The sequence below is a fragment of the Salvia hispanica genome, chromosome 3 (genome assembly GCF_029641045.1).
Source record: "Salvia hispanica isolate PSC_SH4W2 chromosome 3, Shi_PSC_v1, whole genome shotgun sequence".
NCBI lineage: Eukaryota > Viridiplantae > Streptophyta > Magnoliopsida > Lamiales > Lamiaceae > Salvia > Salvia hispanica.
This window is the reverse complement of record NC_142694.1, coordinates 24465644-24484045: the sequence shown is the minus strand read 5'-3', so window position 1 is coordinate 24484045 and position 18402 is coordinate 24465644. Positions and strand designations below refer to the sequence as shown.

The following is an 18402-nucleotide window of genomic DNA, read 5'->3' as shown; positions in this document are numbered from 1 at the left end:
ACACAGAAGCCAGTTTTATTCATCAAAATCTCACTATCAGTCTCGATGACTGAAAGTAAAGCAGTGAACAGGCTACTCGACATATCTCCACTCCCTTTTCCCATCGATGTCTTGCACAAAATATCGAAGCTTGGTAATCAAGAAACAAGAATATTTATCAGTGTCAGTGACTATATAAAAAACAGTGCAATTGCATTCTTGAATATTAACAACATAAGGAATACACAATTAGAAGCATCTGGTTTCATCTTGATCAATGTCTTCTGACTCGTCCAAATCAAGCATCTCATTGTTGTTTGTCTTCATCATCTCCGCCTCCCGTTTCAAGAACTCGATCCTTGACCGAACGGCCTGGGCCTTGGCGCGCAACGCGGCGTTCAATTCCCGCAACTGATGACTTTCTCCGGGTGGGGTATTTTCTCTCCGCATTCGTCTTCCGCAGATTGACGACTTTCTCCTCGGCATTCTTCTGCCGCTTGCTGATGAAATCGGACACCCCATACGCCCTAACGGCACTGGGATCGGCCTTGTAGGAGTCGATTAGGCCGCGGACTTGGGAAGAATCCTCCGGCCAGATGGAGGTTGAGTTGGTGGCAGGGTCGTGGATGATCAGGCAGGCGGGGACGTCACAAAGAGTTGTGAGTTGGTAGAGTTCCTGCTTTACCTCTTCCTCTCTCTTCTTCAGAGTTAGGAGCCTTAAATTCTCATCCTCGATTAACTCCATCTTCGTAGTTTCTTGTTTTGGTTCTTCCGTATCACTAGCTTCATCCTTCAGTGAAGCGCTTTCAACTGTATATTGCTTTTGATGTTTATCTTTCTCAATTTCTGGTGTAATACATTCCTGAAGCTCTTCTTTGATCAGTGTTTTTTCAGGTGTTTGATCCTCCGATTTGCTTGCTTGTTTCTTTGAGAACAACTGAGAGATTGTCTTGGTCTCCTCCAGTTTTACCTGTGTAAAGAGAGCTTAGTCTCAGTCACAGGATTCAACATGCAAGAATGTAACATATATCATTATCTAGTTTTTTTCCAGAATGATGACATTTAAGTAAACTTATTTGACTAAAAAGCTGCATGTCATCCTAATGATGGTCGAAACCAACTTTAAAATCAAGTCTTGATCTAAAGAATTAATGCGTGTGTGCTTAATAGAAAAAGATTACCTCCTTAATGCACTCGGGTCCATCAAAAGAAATTTCATCAATAGCAGGAGTGACAGGATACCAGGCCTGTAAGGAAAAGCCAATTTCTCTGAAATCCCAGATTCCCAGTTCACATCTCCACCAACATATCACCAAGGAACAAAAAACCAGAGATTTTGGGTTCTTACCAAATCTGTTTCTTCATATGGTTTGAGTATTTTGTCAAGATTGGACAAAGAAGAATCATTCAGCCACCAATCAGTTGATTCTTTGCTGCCCAAGATTACAGGCATCCTATCTGCAATGGGGTAACAAATAACCAAATGATTGCTGTGAATACGAATGCAGACAGTCATGGGTTTGAATTTAAATTGATCTCCAAAAACAGTGGCCATGAAAGTGATGTTGTACTTGAATGAATAAACCACATTATTATCTGTTCAAAGCAGAGGTGTATCTCATCACTGCAAGGGGGGAAGGAACAAACCATGAAGCCATTCCAGAGATGACGAGGATGAAGTTGTGATAATGGTGAAGGTGTAAAGCGTTTCTCCTGCATAATGAAAGGGAAAACAGTACAAAAATGGCTCAGTAAAAGCACTGACACTGGTTATAGTCTTATAGAGCAAGTTCCTAATGTGTATTTCACCTTCTGATTTTTTCCAAGAATCGAATAGAGCAGCAAAAACCAATGGACGACCGTCCTTAAAGTGTATGTAGTAAGGTTGCTTCGTACACCCATCCTTCTTCCATTCATAAAATCTGAAAACATCATTTTATCAGGTAAAAACTGGAACTAATTCAGTTGTACTATATCAAAAAAGCAAACATCACATTTTTTCAGAGCTTTCACAATAAAATTCAGAAATTATAAAAACCAAATGACGATGGATTAGGTTCACAAAACAGGGTATCCAAAAATGACACTCTGGTTCATTTCTATAAGACTTCAGCTCTCTCTCTCTCTCTCTCACACACACACACACACACACATCATACACCATATATCACTTTAAAATTGGCGACTATTTTACATTCCAGCAACAACGTGATACTCACATTTTGAAAACAATGTATATGTAATTAATGGCAACTCTAAAAGCATGATATGAAGGTGTAGATCAGTCTATATATGAAAAAGTCCAGCAACACTGCAACAGCCAACAAAAATATATGCATAGAGTTGCAGACATACATACATACCCTTCAAACGATACCAAACACCTGTTCTTTGGAAGAAGTCGACGAAAGGATGGCTCCTCTCATATCGATTCACACCTCGCATTGAACTGTAAAATCACAACACAGGTAAGATAGCTCCGAAACAAAAACAACCTTCATGCTTCATCAGTCATCTCTCTCTCTCTCTCTCTCTCATCAAATGCACACATGCACAAATGTAGTAAGTCAAAATTAGAAGTTACAGCATTAATCAAGTCTCTCTCAAATGCGCACACCTGCTGAAAATTAGAGACTACATCACTAGAGAAAATACATTAGTATTACCATCTTAAAGTGATCGATTTCATCAGTTTCCTTAGGAACCAGTCCCCATTTCATGCAGTGCGAAACGAAGCCGTCGCCGTCGCCGTCGCCTAGTCGAACTACCGGCACGTTGAACCCCGGCGCGACGTTGTACGACGGCCGATACCTAATTCGTGAACCAATTTCACTCAAAATCAACAGTTCTTCTTCATTCGAGTTGGAAGCAAGTGTAAATCAAAGTTAAATCGGCGAAAATGCGAAAATCAAAGGGCGATCTGCGAGAACATACCGATCGATGTCGACATGGCGGATGGGGCGAGAGTTGAAATGGCAGGCCTGAGCAATGGCATCCGGTCGCAGAGTACACCTTCCTCTTCCACACATAGCTTGCTTTTATTTCTCCTCTTTCGCCAGCTTTGTTTTCAGGTTTCTGAGAGTGAAGATCAACCGTTGAATTCGTGTATATATACATATATTTTTTAATTTTTAGTGAGGGTAATTTGCACTATACTTATAAACTACAGTAAAAACTTTAAAAATAAAATAAAATGAATTTGATTAAATGGAACAATTGAAATTTTTTAAAATTTCATAATTTAAGTATCATTTACATTTTCAAATATTCGAAACAGATTTGGTCAATTTCATAGTTTTAACAAGAATTAACCCTATACAAAATGATACTCTTTTTAATGTTGAATATACTTATAGTATAAGCAAATAATACTCTCGATATCTTTACTTCATTGCATTATATTTCTCGGAGGAGTTGGGGTCGGACGCTGCTTCAGTGACATAGTCTATTGTCGTCATAAGATTTAACTCTTTCATTTAAGTAAAAAAAAATTACTACATTGCAATTTAATTGTTGTTTGGAATAAAATAATTTAGAAAATATGTAATATTTCCGTTAAAACAGGAGATGATGCAAATTTAGTTCTCGGTTTCGGGTATACCCGATCCCAACTCAATACCCGGCTGGTTTTGGGTACCCGAAACCCGAAATTATGGATTGGGGTATGGGTTTTGGTAGTTAATGTTAGAATTTTTCGGGTTTAGGGTACCCGAAACCCATATTAGGGTACCCGACTAATATCCGATGAAACTCGATTAGTTATGTATTTGTGATATAAGTATATTTTTATTTAGTATAGAGCCTACGGCCTGTAGGGTGAATTTATTTAATCACATTTAAATTTAGGGTCGTAGAATCATATTCTAGAGAAAGCTAAAGCATTAAAACTGAAGCTTAAACTTTTAATAATAGTCAATAAATAGTATTGTGTTATTTTTAATAATTTCTATTCTCATCCCAATATAATTTATATAAATAAATTTGCAATTTAATATTTTTGGGTTTATGGGTACCCGATTAGTTGGGTTCGGGTACCCGCATCGGGTATTAGAATACCCGAATTCACGTATCGGTCGGGTTTTGGGTATGATATTTTTTAAATTCCAGGTTCGGGTACCCGAATTTTTGGGTTTGGGTACCCGTACCCGAATTTGCAGGCCTAGAGATGGGACAACGATTTGCAAAGTGAGAATCCAATTCCATTTACATCTTTAAGCACGAGATAGGATAATGATTTAGCCCTCCTTTTTTATTCTTTAAAGATGGAAGAAAATCTTATTCTTCAAGGCTTATATAAGCAAAATAAATCTGATTTTGTTTTTCATAAACAAATTTGACTGAATCGAGACTCATTTCATGTGCACGGACCAAAAAGGAAAAATGTGACATTTGAATGACTAGGTTGTGTTGTCAAACTAGAAGCCAGTTTTATTCATCAAAATCTCACTATTATCTATCAGTATTCAACATTACAAGGATGCGCAACAAGTGCTAATGAGTACTGAACTTACAATTTATATTAGTCTCTACGACTGAAAGTAAAGCAGTGAACAGGCTACTCGACATGTCTCCACACCCTTTTCCCATTGATGTCTTGCACAAAATATCGAAGCCTGTTAATCAAGAAACAAGAATATTTATCAGTGTCAGTGAAATTGCAGACTTACACATTTTGAATTATGCTCGATCAAATGTAGCGGTTGCAACAAATTGTTAAGTGATGTGATATCCATTTCTCTGCTCACATCACATAGAAGTAGAGTTTATGTGATTTTGTGGTGAGAATTTGCTCCTAGGGAATCCTTATAAGTGGATAAACTTTACATATCAACTTTTGCAATATTCTTGCTTCACCAACCCTGAAATTTACCTGGGGTGTACGGATGATTCATCTCCTTGCCAGAACTCGAATCTCTCTGGAACGAGTCTGTATCCTCCCCAGTTTTGAGGTCTGGGAATCGTAGTACTGAGCATAACACAGTGGGAGATTTTTAGGGTCTATTAGCAAGTTGGAGTGGACAAAGTTTGATGAATAATATTTATATTATCACAAACTAAAGATAATTGATTGACAAGAAAAGTATCCAGCAGTGAGTTTCTGAATTCAGCACCGGTTGTACGGTTTTTTTTTCTTTCGTTTCTTCCAACCAGGTGGTGTCAAGCGAATTTGAATGAGAAACCTCAGAGTGTGTGTGCATGTGTGGGGTAGAGAGAGAGAGAGAGAGAGAGATTACTGACCCCTCAGGGTACTTTTCCTCCATCTCTTTATATTGTTGATAGACAACTTCTCTTCCAGGAATCACAATGCTCTGAAAAAATAAATAAGGAAATAGTTAAATATTTCAATCTGAATTTTTTTTCCAAAATAAGCTGAGCTTTACTGGATAAAGAGCAAACAAAGAACCTGAATGCCAAGAGTTGGAGTAATCTGAATGTCTCGTGAACGACTGTGGAAGTACTCCTCAGACTCCTCGTTAGTTACTTTCTGCACAAATCCCTCAACACGTACCTGAACAGTAGTTAAACATCTGAGTATGGTCTAAGCTACCCTGTATGCATCATTTCATCAATCTATGAGGGCGTTTGGCTGAGCTGTTTGTCTCCATCATCAAGCATCAAATAGAAGTCAACGCATACCAGTATTTAGGACTAGTGTATAAAAGACCAGCTCATCAGAAGACCTTAGGCCTTAGCCTATGGCAAAAGTTACCTGCCGATTTAAGGCACTCCAATAGAAAAGAAGTGCAGCGTGGGGATTTTCTGATAACTCACTCCCTTTTCGACTACTATAGTTACTGCACCTGAAGTTTTGTAACAGAAGAACATGATGTACCATATAGATAGTCAAATGTTTACATTCATTTTGTTTGCATTGATGAGGGGATAAGGGATTTTTTAAACTGTTTCAACAGGAAAGGGTTAAGAAAAGACTAAATAACTAACCAGACAAATCCTCCTTGGTCGACCTTCTTTAATTGGACCATACGCAAAGAACTGTAGGAATAGGAGTAGGAAACATTAGATGTAACAAAATGGAGGAGGTACGTAAGGTCCTGTAGTTCGTCCTCATCAAGATTAAATAACCAGTAGAAAATTTAAACAGCAGGTTGAATATCTCCTTGTGATTATAGAAAGCTAAATGGAAGAAACATACGGTTTACCATCCTTTGTGGCAGTTGATAGGGCCATAGCATTCGGATCCTTCAAACCTGCTTCGCTTGCAACGTCCAACCATTTTTGGAACTGCAACTCAAACCGTTTTCTTAGTGTACTATGATAGCAACTGAATCAAAAATCACTCTATGCAGAAAAGATGTATTTGCAGCAAACTTTAACCATGCCCATAAAAAGTTAAGTCTGCTACCTGCACAAAAGGGTCAGCCTCCACGCTCTTGTCGACACAGTTAGGTTCTTCTATACGTACACACATGGAAGTTCCTGGATATGGTGGAAGTTTTAGCTCATATTTTCTCACAATAGATGGGGGTACAAATCTTCCACCCAAAAAGTGGTGAGGACCATCGAATCTTTTAACACAAAGCTTTGGAGCTATTAAAGAAACCTACACACAACGTAATAAAGTCTTTATCATGCTTATGAAGCAGTTGAGTTATCAGAAAATTATCAAAACAAAACTCACCAGCATGTCGGGTTTGATGCCTTTACCACTTATATCTCCATCTTCTACATGCCAACCAGAAGGAACATCCACAGAAACGATTTTGGGAGATTTCTGATGCTCGCTACAGTTCTCTCTCAGAGATGCCAACCTACGGATAAGGCCATCAAAAGGTGGCCTGGGATTTCCTGTCCGGGAGGCACAAAGTTAGACACAACAAAAATTATTAAGCAGAACAATTTCAGATCCACTGGAACGAAACAATTGATACCCTGGAAAGAGAAGCCAAATATTGCATCCACAAATATATCATAGTCCAGTAACTCCTCACGTAGGCTTTCCAGGGGAAGGAAAGGAGCTGACAATGAATCAAGCTACATAGTAAACCATAAATGAGCACTTTTGGTAACACAAGTCAATTTATAAACCTCCCTTCGCTAAATACCTGAGCGACGAGACCCTCAGAAAGGGGTTCGGGAGACGTTTCAGGATAAAAAACGCACACATTATATCTAAAATGATGCAAATGACGAGCAGCAACAAGGCCATAATCCCCGTTATTTCCAGGACCACATATTACAAGTACTCGCTTATATTCGCTTTGCCTGTACACCTGTCATAGACTGGAAAAATTAGCATGACAGAACACCAAAATTTGCAGCTTCAAACTACCTACCGATTGTTTTTTCCTTCCAAAGCGTAATTAACTAGTCATCTACTTGATAACACCTGTCAACTGTCATAGATCAAACTAAATCAACTATGCCAAAATGTCCCACGTTTAATTGGGTGATAATCACACAGCATTTCCAATAAAAAAGTATTAGCACCCTTTATTTCATAGGTATCCTTCACTGGAAGTTTTCAGATTCAAATTCCAAAGACTTATCACAAACTTGGTTCAAATTTATAGTCAAATACAAATTCAGGATGGTAAAGAGGCTCCTCCAATATTTCTAGAAACATATTCTACAAAAGGAAATAGCAAAATCTAAAGCTACAGAGAAGACCACAACCACCACAACAAAAAACAACTCTAATTTCGAAAATTTATGGTTGATCGAATCCATTCAATGAAATGATTCTAGTAAAAATACAAAAATTGAAAAAGCACAAACTCACCTCCGCAATTGCAGCTGCAACACTTAAACCAGACAGTTCCTGCAGTTCAAATCCCGTCAGAGCTCAAATCAATTCATCATGAAGCACAAAAGGAAGTAGTATAAAAAATAATTTGAAAAATAGAAATCTAATTCAATACATGTGCATTAGACAAACCTCGAGCTGATCGATGGTATAACCGCTTTGGCTCATTAGCAACTGATCAATCTCAGCAGCCTGCTGCTGCGTCAAATAAGTGATAGGTTCCGGATTCTCCATCTCTTCTTCCTCAATTAGCAGCTGCCAATTTGATTTTCCAGGTCAAAATAGGATCACCAGCAGATTTTTTCGTGTAAAGCCACAAGACCAAATAAGGAGACACAGAAAAGTTGGTTACTTCTTTCTTTTTTCTTTCTTGTTTCATACTATTTTTTAGAATAATCTTTTTCTTAAATGGTATTGTGTTGAGATAAAACAAAATTTAAATAAATAAATGATGAATAACTACATACCATGATACGCACTGTACTGTCAATAGTATTGAAACATTTTTTTTTTAATTTGCAGTTTTTATTTTCCTAAATATGTTAAATATAAAAATTAATTTTTTGTTAGAATTGTTTAAAACGTGATGATAATTTCAAAGTTGAGTTTTTAAGGGACACGTTATTTTGATACTATAACAATATTGACCTTTAGATTTTGAAGGTTAAACAAATGAAATTACAAAATGAGTACATACCAGTTTTTTTTATATTTCTGGATTTCATTGTCTTTGATATGGATTAGAGTCGGTTTAACCAAAAATAACCAACTTAAATCACAATCAACTATTCAAAAGTCATGACCAACATAAATCACATTTAATTATTCACTGGACTATTGCCAATAAGCATAGTTCATATAAAAATACATATAAATTGTAGTAATAAAAGCTATGTTTCCTTCATAAGAAGCAGAAAAGAATAATTCAATTGTATACAGAAGTATGATTTCACAACGAGGATGTAAATACTAGTCATGGTGACAATCTCTCAATTTTCCAAGCCCCCTTTCCACCCGGGGTGTAGCGCAACCTGTCAAACAGGGTGACACAAAAACGACATCGTGTTGATATTCACGGTTGTGACAAAAGAAGATACCAGAACTGTTAATTGCATAATACCCATATATGGAATTTTTGGAATGGAAAAAAATTAGCCAACAATATTTGCTGCTAGCTCCAGGCACAAAAGATTAGATTAGATCAAGTCTTAGCATTTTGAATGAGTAGATAAGTCCGGTCAGATTGCAGCAAGTTATATCTGGCCATTTGAATCTACATCGTTTTAGGGGACGTTTATTTTGAGTAATAACTTGGATGCATAAACAAGAAAATAGGTTAATTTGTCCCATACTATGATAGATTGTTATTCAACAACTTCAGCTTGTTATAGCATGTTCCTACATATTGTGGATCTAAGATATTTGTCTTTGATGCAGCCAACCCAAGAGTTCACTATTGCCACGGGTGTTGTCTTTGATAATTTTTCATTCATGCAACACAAATAAGTACGTAGATAGTTTTTGGAGAGAAAGTTGTGAAATATTACCTATCATGCAGACGGGATGGTTGTCCTTGCCAGAACTCGAAAACCTCTGGTTTGAGTCTATATCCTCCCCAATATTTTGGTTTTGGAATCAGGCTTCTGCACAAGACAAGGACTTGTGCAGTTAGGCGACTAATAAAATTTAAAAAGAAAAAGCCTGAATTATCTTATCCAGCTGCAAAACCAATTCTAGGATACAGGCTATGAACATCACCACTTGCAAGTTTCAACGGATACAGACTATAAATGTAGCAGGTCATAATGAAGCCAGGCATTACGAAATCGGTATTATAATGAATTTCCAATAAATTTGTACTCTGTATGATGTATCAGTATATTTTAAAATGTAACTAAATATTTGAGAATCTAATGAAAATGGTTAACTATCTTTACATTCAGCAATGCGAACTCGGTTACATGCTTAAATCATATGAATAAAAGACTGCAAAATTAATCACAAGTAGACACGCTATGTAAGTTCGCTATTTCAGTAGTTGAGTGTGAGTAACTAACCCGTCAGAATACTTGGACTCCAGCTCAGCCTGTTGTTGGTAAAGAAACTGCCTTCCAGGGATTACAGTGCTCTAGGAAACAAGAAACAGATCTAGGTAATTATTCGCAAGAAAGGAACTCACAGAGTGGAACCCCCCATCCTCCACGCCAACAAAGAATAACAAACAAAAGTGAGAGAAGAAGACAAACTTGTTTGCTGACAATTGCTCCGATCTGGCTTCCCCTAGGACGGCTGTGGAAATACTGCTCAGATTCTTCATCAGAAACCTTTTGCACTGGCCCTTCAATCCTTACCTAGAGCCAATGGAGATGGTTAAATTTGGCTTGGGAAGCTTGAAAAGAGGTTCCACATGGATCTATGGCTTCATGACTTGTGAACAGAATTTGATGAAGAATAAGAGGTACCTGGCGATTCAAGGGGCCCCAATAAAAAAGGAGAGCAGCTTGAGGGTTTTCTGATATTTGATGAGCTTTTTGACTTCCATAGTTTGTGTACCTATCAGATGATGATGATGTTTAAGACTTCTGTAATGGCCAATAGAATTCTGATCAGGCTTTATGCATCTGCTGCAACAATGTAGAATAGCATAACTTACCAGACGAAACCATCTTTGTCAAATCCTTTCAGCAATACCATTCTTGACGAACTGCAGCAAAAGCAATAGGGAAATAATGTCACAATTGAGCTCATAATATGCATATTAAAGTCTTAGCAGTCATTGTCTCATGTAATCTATTTAAAATATGATCCTCCTACTTGTTTGGTCTAGCAGAGATGCCTCAAGCATTTAAAGAATGCTTGCCTCTGTAAATTTGACAACCATGATTCAGAGGCATGGAGAACAGTGGCCACAATAACATATTCCAAGATTAAAAAGAACTAGCATCTCATAGAGAAACCCAAACAACAATTTTTTGAAATGGTCACACTGTAGCATAAAAGAACCACTGCAAAACTTCCATTCTTTAAGAGGTGATATACAAAGTACTTTAACATGGTCCAGATTTTATTCAAGGTCTTATTTTTTGGCAAACCTCTTGCTAGCAGCTATCTAGTTAAATAATACTGTAATTTACTCGGAAATCTGAATATATTTACATTTCGAAACAAAGTGGCAGCAAAAAAAAAAAGAAAAAAAGTAGAATGCTAGAGTAGCTATTCAGAATAATAAACTATAGCCACCCAGGTTATAGCCAGAGCAGCATTACTGAACAATTAGATCAGGTTAAAGACATTAATCTTACGGTTTCCCGTCCTTTCCTGCCGTGCAAATGGCCATAGCATTTGGTTCTTTCAAGGCAGCTGCCATGGCATCATCAAACCATTTCTGGAACTACAATATCATACAATGACATAGAAATCGTTCTTACATGAAATTTCAGACGGAATCATAAAAGTACACACAACTCAACATAAAAACCTAGCTAGATGACTAGAATTGTGTAGGAATTAGTAAATAATTTCAGAGTTTTAGAGCTGATTATATAAACACTAGCAGCTAAATATGAAGACCTTATGTTAGAGGTGACGAAATACCTGAGTAAATGGATCAGCTTCAACTTGGTCCTCACATAACTCAGGAGAAATGTAGTTCTCTCTTAAAGCTGATATATTAACTCGTGGAGGCTTACCAATCCGGACACACATGGAAGTTCCAGGGTATTCTGGAAGGTTTAGTTTGTACTTTTCAGCAATGGCAGGGGGAACAAATCTGCCTCCAAGAAAATGGTGAGGGCCAGTAAATTTTTTGGCACATAACTTAGGAGCAGTCAAGGAAACCTATACACATTTGCAGCATTTAACCTCCTGTCAAGAGCAAGAAGAGAAGAGAACATGTTCGCAGTGTCTGCAGAGTGCAGATGAAAGGTAATTTCTGAATGATAGATATATACCAGCAAGTCTGGTCTAATGCCTTTGCCACTCAGATCACCTTCTTCAACATGCCACCCAGATGGAATATCAACCGAGACTATGACAGGTGGTTTCTGAGTCCTCTCATTTGGGCTTCCCAAAGCTACCAACCTTTGAATAATATCATCAAAAGGAGGCCTAGGGCTGCCTAGAGAGTTGACAAGAAATAAAAAATAATGAGTATCAAACTAAATAAATAATAATAATAATAATAGTAATATTATTACTATTATATTTTTTTGTTGTTATTATAATCATCTCTAAGTGTGTCTTATTGTAAATTAATGGCCTTGTTAAAGCTAGTTACCCTCAAAAGTGCACTTGGTAAAATAAGAGAGAAATATATGTGATAAAGAGTCATTCTGCAGAGAATAATATATTAAGCACATTCAAGTGGGTTTATACAATAACATGCAAACATAACTTGGACTCATAGTCTCATTTTTTCTTTTTGCTTTGGTATGGTTAACAAGTCATGAACATAGATAAATGCAACTAAACTATTCTGCAGGGAATTGATTCATCATCTTAGGCAATAAAGGGTACGATATTATTTTGGTGAAACAAAATAGTACTACTAGTGTTTATGCAGAAAATTTGAATTCAAACTATATCTTTCGTCTCAACGGTGATGACAAACCACTTGACACCGATATATACAAAAAAGTCAGAAACGCATTTATCTCAAGCTTGACTGAAAAAATGGAAGGAAGTAAGTGTACCCTGGAATGAAAACCCAAATACTGCATCCAGTACAATGTCAAAGCTCGTTGACAAGTCCACCGGTAGGTCTTCAACTGGAAGGAAAGGAATGGACAGTGACTCCAACTACGAAAACTCAAGCATCAGCATTGCTGCAAGAATCCTGTTATTTAATTTCTGTTCTAGTACTTTGAGTTATGCCTTATACCTGTGTAACCAGACCATTGTAAAGAGCCTTAGCAGTACGCTTTGGATAACAAACAAATGGTTTATATCCAAAGTGATGCAAATGACGAGCAGCCACAAGACCATCACCGCCATTATTCCCCGGGCCACATATAGCAAGAACACGGTTATGTTCGGCTGGTTTATATACCTGCATCAGAAAAGTAGTAACTTAGCATTACTAGATCACAAGGCAAACTAGAATTCGCAAAGAATACCAATATCATGCATATTGATTACATATGAATGGACATAGACACAATAATAGCATCACCTGTGCTACTGGCTAATTCGGCACTTAAAACAACTTAAATTTTAATTAATCGGCACATAAACAACTCACCTCAGCTATCGACGCGGCCACGCTCAAACCAGCCAATTCCTGCATTCAGAAATGTACAGAATTCTCAACTAGTCCAATCCAACCTAAAAAAACAAAGCTGGAAAAAGTAAAAAAAATGACCATCAGCTGATCAACGCTGAAGCCAAGCGACCCCATGAGAATCTCATCAATTTCCGCAGCCTCACGCTGATTCAAGTAGGATACGGATTCCACGTCGCTCGCAATCTTCGCCGAAGCCATGGATTTAACTCCAGTAACCGACCTCGAACAATATTCCCGCCAATTAATCCTCGAATTCGAACTCCAGGGGCCCTAAATCCAGAACCAAAAACACAAGCAAACGCCAATCAGCTCACGCTGTCCTATGCCAGCTCAAAATTACAGTAACTGCAGTAACCATACACATAATATGCATGCGATTGCGTGAAAAATGAACGTCAAATTATACCTTTGATGCAGGAAACGCTGTACCTGGATTAGAGATGGGGGAGAAAGAAAATTAGAACTGAGAATTTGATTAGGGCAACTGAAATTGGGGAAAATTGAGATATTCAGGTGGCATGATTGAGTGATGACACATCTCATAATGTTGAACACCTTCAGTACAAATCTCTTCAGCATTTTTATTTTTGGTAAAATTAAATAAAGCCAAAAATATATGGAAATCAGTGAATTTATAACTTTTTCTCATTATAAATAATGTAAGTTCGATTTATTTTTCCACAACTTATTAACTAGAAATTCACAATTAAATAATTACTGTTTTGTAAATCGAATGAGGATTGGTATGTTTGTAATCGATCATTTCAATGATGCTACATGATTAGTCCCTTTTTCTTTATCGAATAATTAGTTTGTTTAAACATCATATCGACGTCGTAGTTGTATCAACGAAAAATCAGCGATCAATTTTATGATTTAATAGTCACAATATATTATATAAAATTCATGTTTGAATCAAATTATACTGTACAAACTCAAAACTTTTCAACAAAGCTTCAACACTGATTCAATACAATATCAAATACAGTGTAAAATTTCAAGATTTTAATGTCAACACAGTATCAACACAATATCAATTATTGACTACCGTTGATCAATTATTGACTACCGTAGAAATTTTGTTAACATTTTTCTATTGATACTTTTTGGTGATCTGTTGACATTTTTCAATGATTTAGATCATAATTTTGAGTCCGTACGATATTTAATATTTAATAATAGTATAATATAACCCATAACTAATTTAAATATTCAAAAAATTGATAGAAGTGTAGCTATAACTCCAATGGCTTCGGCCAAAATCGCAGTATCATCATTCCCCTGCTTCAACCCACCATCCTTCGCCACGGCCGCCGCACAGCCTCTAGCGCCTCCGCCAACAACTCCGGCCGCGGCTACGAGCTTCCCGTAATTGCGCTTCTGCAGATACTGCGGCGCGATGTAGAGCTCATCCAAACCCTTAGCATACAGATTCTGGCAGTTTCCATAAATGCTCTTCAAATTCGGATTCCTCGCCGATAAGAAGAGATTATGAGCCTTGATTTTCACTCCTCCGGCGGAATCCGTCGCGGCGACGATGGCGATCTGCGCCAGAACCGCCAGATTCGCCGTCGCGCTGCGTGTATCCGTGGATTTCAATAGATTTACGCAGCGAGGCGGTTGCCTGGTTTTGGCGCAGACGCTATCGATTGCGGCGACGGCGGCGTCTCCGCGGCGGTGAGGGAAAGGATGAGGATGGGAGATAGTGAGAAGAAGGTGGCCATGATGTTATGGTTTCTTTATTATATTTGGTTGCTTATTTCGGTTTCGATATTTATAGTTGAAGATTAATTTGATTTATGGAGTTTCATAATTTGATTATGTAGTCAAATGATCCAACAAATCTTTTAATAGGATTCGACTTTTCAAATACTTGCTCTTGCTCTGTTCCATAATAATTGTTACACTTATTGTGAACACGAATTTTAAAAAATATAAAGAAAAATTAGTTGAAAAAGTTAATGGAACGTGAGATCCACTTTTTTTATATTGATTTTAAAATAAAATGTGAGTGGAGTGAGTTAGTGGAATGTAAGACTTACTTACCATTTATTATAAAAATGGAGTGTGACAATTATTATAATGAAGTGTGACAATTATTATTGGACGGACTGAAATGAAAAAGAATGAAAATTATTGTGAAACAGAGAGAGTATTAATTAAATCATTTAATACATCACTAATGATTAATGAAATATTAATTCAAACATAGTATTCACAGATTGTGACCCATTAAATGATTTAAATCATAATAGACGAATATATCGGCAGAGGAATACATTAACTTATAATTAAGTATTTCAAATAAATTAAATTGCTTAAAGGGTGATTATATAAAGAGATAATGCCTCTGTTATAATAGGAATAAATTTATTTTTTTTAATTTGTAATATTTTATGTATAAACATTTTTGTTCACTATATAAAGATTACAGTGAAAATTTGATTTTAAAATTTTAAAAATTTAGAATGTGAATCTAATTTGTTGCGCAACAAATCACAGCAGTCCATATTTTCGTTTTGCCCGTTCTTGGATCAACAAATAACCAGTAAATACTTTGTTTCATATAGTTTAAATTCATTCAAAATAAAAGAAAAAAAATACTTATCGGCCATGTTTTGTTGGCGGAAAAGTAAAGTTGGCAAGGAAAATGATTCCTGGGAAAATGAATTTCGGGAATATGATTCCTAGTAACTTTACTTTCTTGTGTTCGGAGCATATCAAGATTTTAAATATATACTTAATTTAAACACCAAACTAAAAATATACTTATTATTATTTTATTTATAAAAAAGAATAATATTGTAAATTTTTTAATAAATTATTAGTTATAAATATTAACAATTATATTATTATATTTATCATTACGATGGATAGTTTAAATATGGAATATCCATCATAATATAATAATATAATTATAATTATAGTTACATGGAGTATTATACTCATTTATTATAATAATAAATAAAATAATTATTATATTATAATTATAATATTTACAGATATTATAATTGAATAAATTTTATAAATTAAAATTGCACTATGACTTTATTGATTAATTATTAATTTATAAAATATAATAATTATTAATCATTATACAATTTATATTATATAATTATATTTTAATTATTAATAATATTAAGTAATATGATGAATTATCATAAAATATAGTTATAATTATGATAATTTTAATTATAGTTATTTATTATAGTGAAATTAAGTATAATTTATGATTTTAAATTATTTTTAAAAATAGTAATTAATAATAATAAATAAATAATAATAATAATAATAATAATAATAATAATAATAATAATAATAATAATAATAATAATAAAACTATACTATATTGCTTAAATATGTAAGAATCCTAAAACTGGAAAAAAGAATAACTAAGAAAAGTTAGGATTCAGAATCCTAGAAAGTTGTACTAACTTTCCTTGTTCTCGGATTCTGATTACTTACCCAGTTTGATTAAAAACCGAAACAAACACATGAATTTAAAATTTAAGGAATCAGATTACTTTTCCGGACAGAATCCTGGCAACCAAACATGGCCATCATGATATAAAGAACGTTAATCAAATTAGAATCTATGTTACAAAATAATCACAATATTTTTATATAATTAAAAGCCAAACCTTATTTTAAACATTTATTTTTTCCAAGTTTATAGTAATTTTTAATGTTTTCGACATAATCTTCATAAAAAATCAATTACAGTAGAATACTTACATCTTACTCAAAAATAATCAAAAGCTACAAGAATTCTTTGATCCACTTTACAAACATCCTTTGCCAAAATTCTCTTCTCAAAACAAACTTGACTCTTACCAAATTCAACCTTTGTCATTTTGTTCTTTAACTGGAGTAATTCGTAATTTGCCTTTGTCATTCTCTTTTTATTTCTTTTACATTTTCTAGTTTAATTTTTCTTATTTATTTCCCTTCCGAGCCGAAATGCCGTGGGGTCGGAATTGAAGCGGCCAGAAGCCGCCGAGTGCCGAACAAATATATAGAATTTTCCGGTGTCACATGGACCTCTGGTGGAGTCAACCGACCTCACCTGACCCAACCTGGATGGTAGCAAATCAAAATATAATAATTCATTAGTATATGTTTTGAATTTTCAAATATCAATAAAATGGATTATATGATATACCCATATAATAGTGGCATTTAAATTTCAAACTAAATTATACTCCTCTGATAATCGATAGTCTTACGGGCAAAATATAAATACTGATATATAGGAGCATGATTTGTTGCGCAATAAATTAGAGAGATTTACATTTTAAAATTTGAAAACCATATCATATTTTAAACTTACTATAGAGAGAACAATAATGTCTATATTTAAAATATTACTTACATAAAACACATTACAGAAAAGTTTGATAGTAATACGGTTTGCTTTTACCAATTTAATAGGAGTATAATCAATCGAATCTGTCACTAGAAAAGTTTGATAGTAATACGATTTTACCCATTTAAAAAACTCTATAAATAACGAAACCGACTCCAAAGAAAAAATCAACCAAAAATAATTTTAAAAAAACAACAACAACATCATGGCCACCTTCTTCACCTCACTCTCTCTCATCCTCATCCTCTCTCTCACCGCCGGCGATCTCCTCCGCCGCGGAGACGCCGCCGCCGCGATCGACAGCGTCTGCGCCAAAACCAGGCAACCGTCTCGCTGCGTAAATCTATTGCAATCCACGGATACACGCAGCGGGACGGCGAATCTGGCGGTCCTGGCGCAGATCGCGATCGAAGCGGCGATGGACTCCGCCGGAGGAGTGAAAATCAAGGCTCATAATCTCTTCTTATCGGCGAGGAATCCGAATTTGAAGAGCATTTTCGGAAACTGTGAGAATTTGTATGCTAACGGTTTGGATCAGCTCCTCATCGCGCCGCAGTATCTGCAGAAGCGCAATTACGGGAAGCTCGTAGCCGCGGCCGGAGTCGTTGGCCGAGGCGCTAGAGGCTGTGCGACGGCCGTGGCGAAGGATGCTACTTTGAAGCAGGGGAATGATGATACTGCGGTTTTGGCCCAAGCCATTGCTGTTATAGCTACACTTCTCTGAATAGTAGTAGTATTTTGAACTAATTATTGGTTAAATGAAATTATTTGTTTTGGTATAATACAATAACGCCGTTTTGGTTTACGTCCGATAGTGATACATAAGTAAGTTATCAGCTATGTCACTGTTGAAATCTTGATTAAGATTAATTATGAAATCTGAACAAATTTTACATACAGATTTTAAGGAATGTGAACAAATGCAAACTCTAAATATTGTACAAACTGTTGGACCGTTACAAAATATCACATGATAAAAAAATAGCAACAAAAAATGTAACACATTGTCAA

At 35.7% G+C, this 18402-nt stretch overlaps 2 protein-coding genes and 1 pseudogene across 5 annotated transcripts; all 3 read right to left on the bottom strand.

Annotated features, from left to right (window-relative positions):
- Positions 1-111: 111 nt before the first annotated feature.
- Positions 112-3050, bottom strand: LOC125209691 (uncharacterized; annotated as a pseudogene). The gene is made up of 8 exons (XR_016136357.1): positions 2914-3050; positions 2646-2790; positions 2343-2428; positions 1789-1901; positions 1627-1692; positions 1328-1437; positions 1161-1226; positions 112-949 (listed from the first exon to the last, which is right to left on the bottom strand). The product of XR_016136357.1 is annotated as an uncharacterized LOC125209691 (transcript).
- Positions 2925-8127, bottom strand: LOC125209852 (pyridoxine/pyridoxamine 5'-phosphate oxidase 1, chloroplastic-like). 2 transcript variants are annotated; one of them, XM_089066889.1, is made up of 14 exons: positions 7877-8127; positions 7721-7759; positions 7044-7211; positions 6870-6972; positions 6620-6786; positions 6344-6541; positions 6134-6222; positions 5923-5973; positions 5690-5780; positions 5384-5488; positions 5218-5288; positions 4850-4945; positions 4491-4592; positions 2925-3054 (listed from the first exon to the last, which is right to left on the bottom strand). In XM_089066889.1, exons 1-13 carry the CDS (start codon positions 7976-7978, stop codon positions 4535-4537), a joined length of 1338 nt encoding a protein of 445 aa, XP_088923015.1. In that variant the 5' UTR covers positions 7979-8127; the 3' UTR covers positions 2925-3054; positions 4491-4534. The 2 variants fall into 2 exon arrangements, with proteins under 2 accessions (XP_088923015.1, XP_047965390.1); XM_048109433.2 differs by lacking the exon at positions 2925-3054 and having other exon boundaries at positions 4382-4592.
- A 416-nt stretch (positions 8128-8543) lies between these two features.
- Positions 8544-13609, bottom strand: LOC125216535 (pyridoxine/pyridoxamine 5'-phosphate oxidase 1, chloroplastic-like). 2 transcript variants are annotated; one of them, XM_048118274.2, is made up of 14 exons: positions 13455-13609; positions 13104-13295; positions 12984-13022; positions 12624-12791; positions 12436-12541; positions 11695-11861; positions 11339-11581; positions 11047-11135; positions 10398-10448; positions 10207-10297; positions 9991-10095; positions 9802-9872; positions 9292-9387; positions 8544-8775 (listed from the first exon to the last, which is right to left on the bottom strand). In XM_048118274.2, exons 1-14 carry the CDS (start codon positions 13602-13604, stop codon positions 8718-8720), a joined length of 1626 nt encoding a protein of 541 aa, XP_047974231.2. In that variant the 5' UTR covers positions 13605-13609; the 3' UTR covers positions 8544-8717. The 2 variants fall into 2 exon arrangements, with proteins under 2 accessions (XP_047974231.2, XP_047974230.1); XM_048118273.2 differs by having other exon boundaries at positions 13432-13570.
- Positions 13610-18402: the final 4793 nt, after the last annotated feature.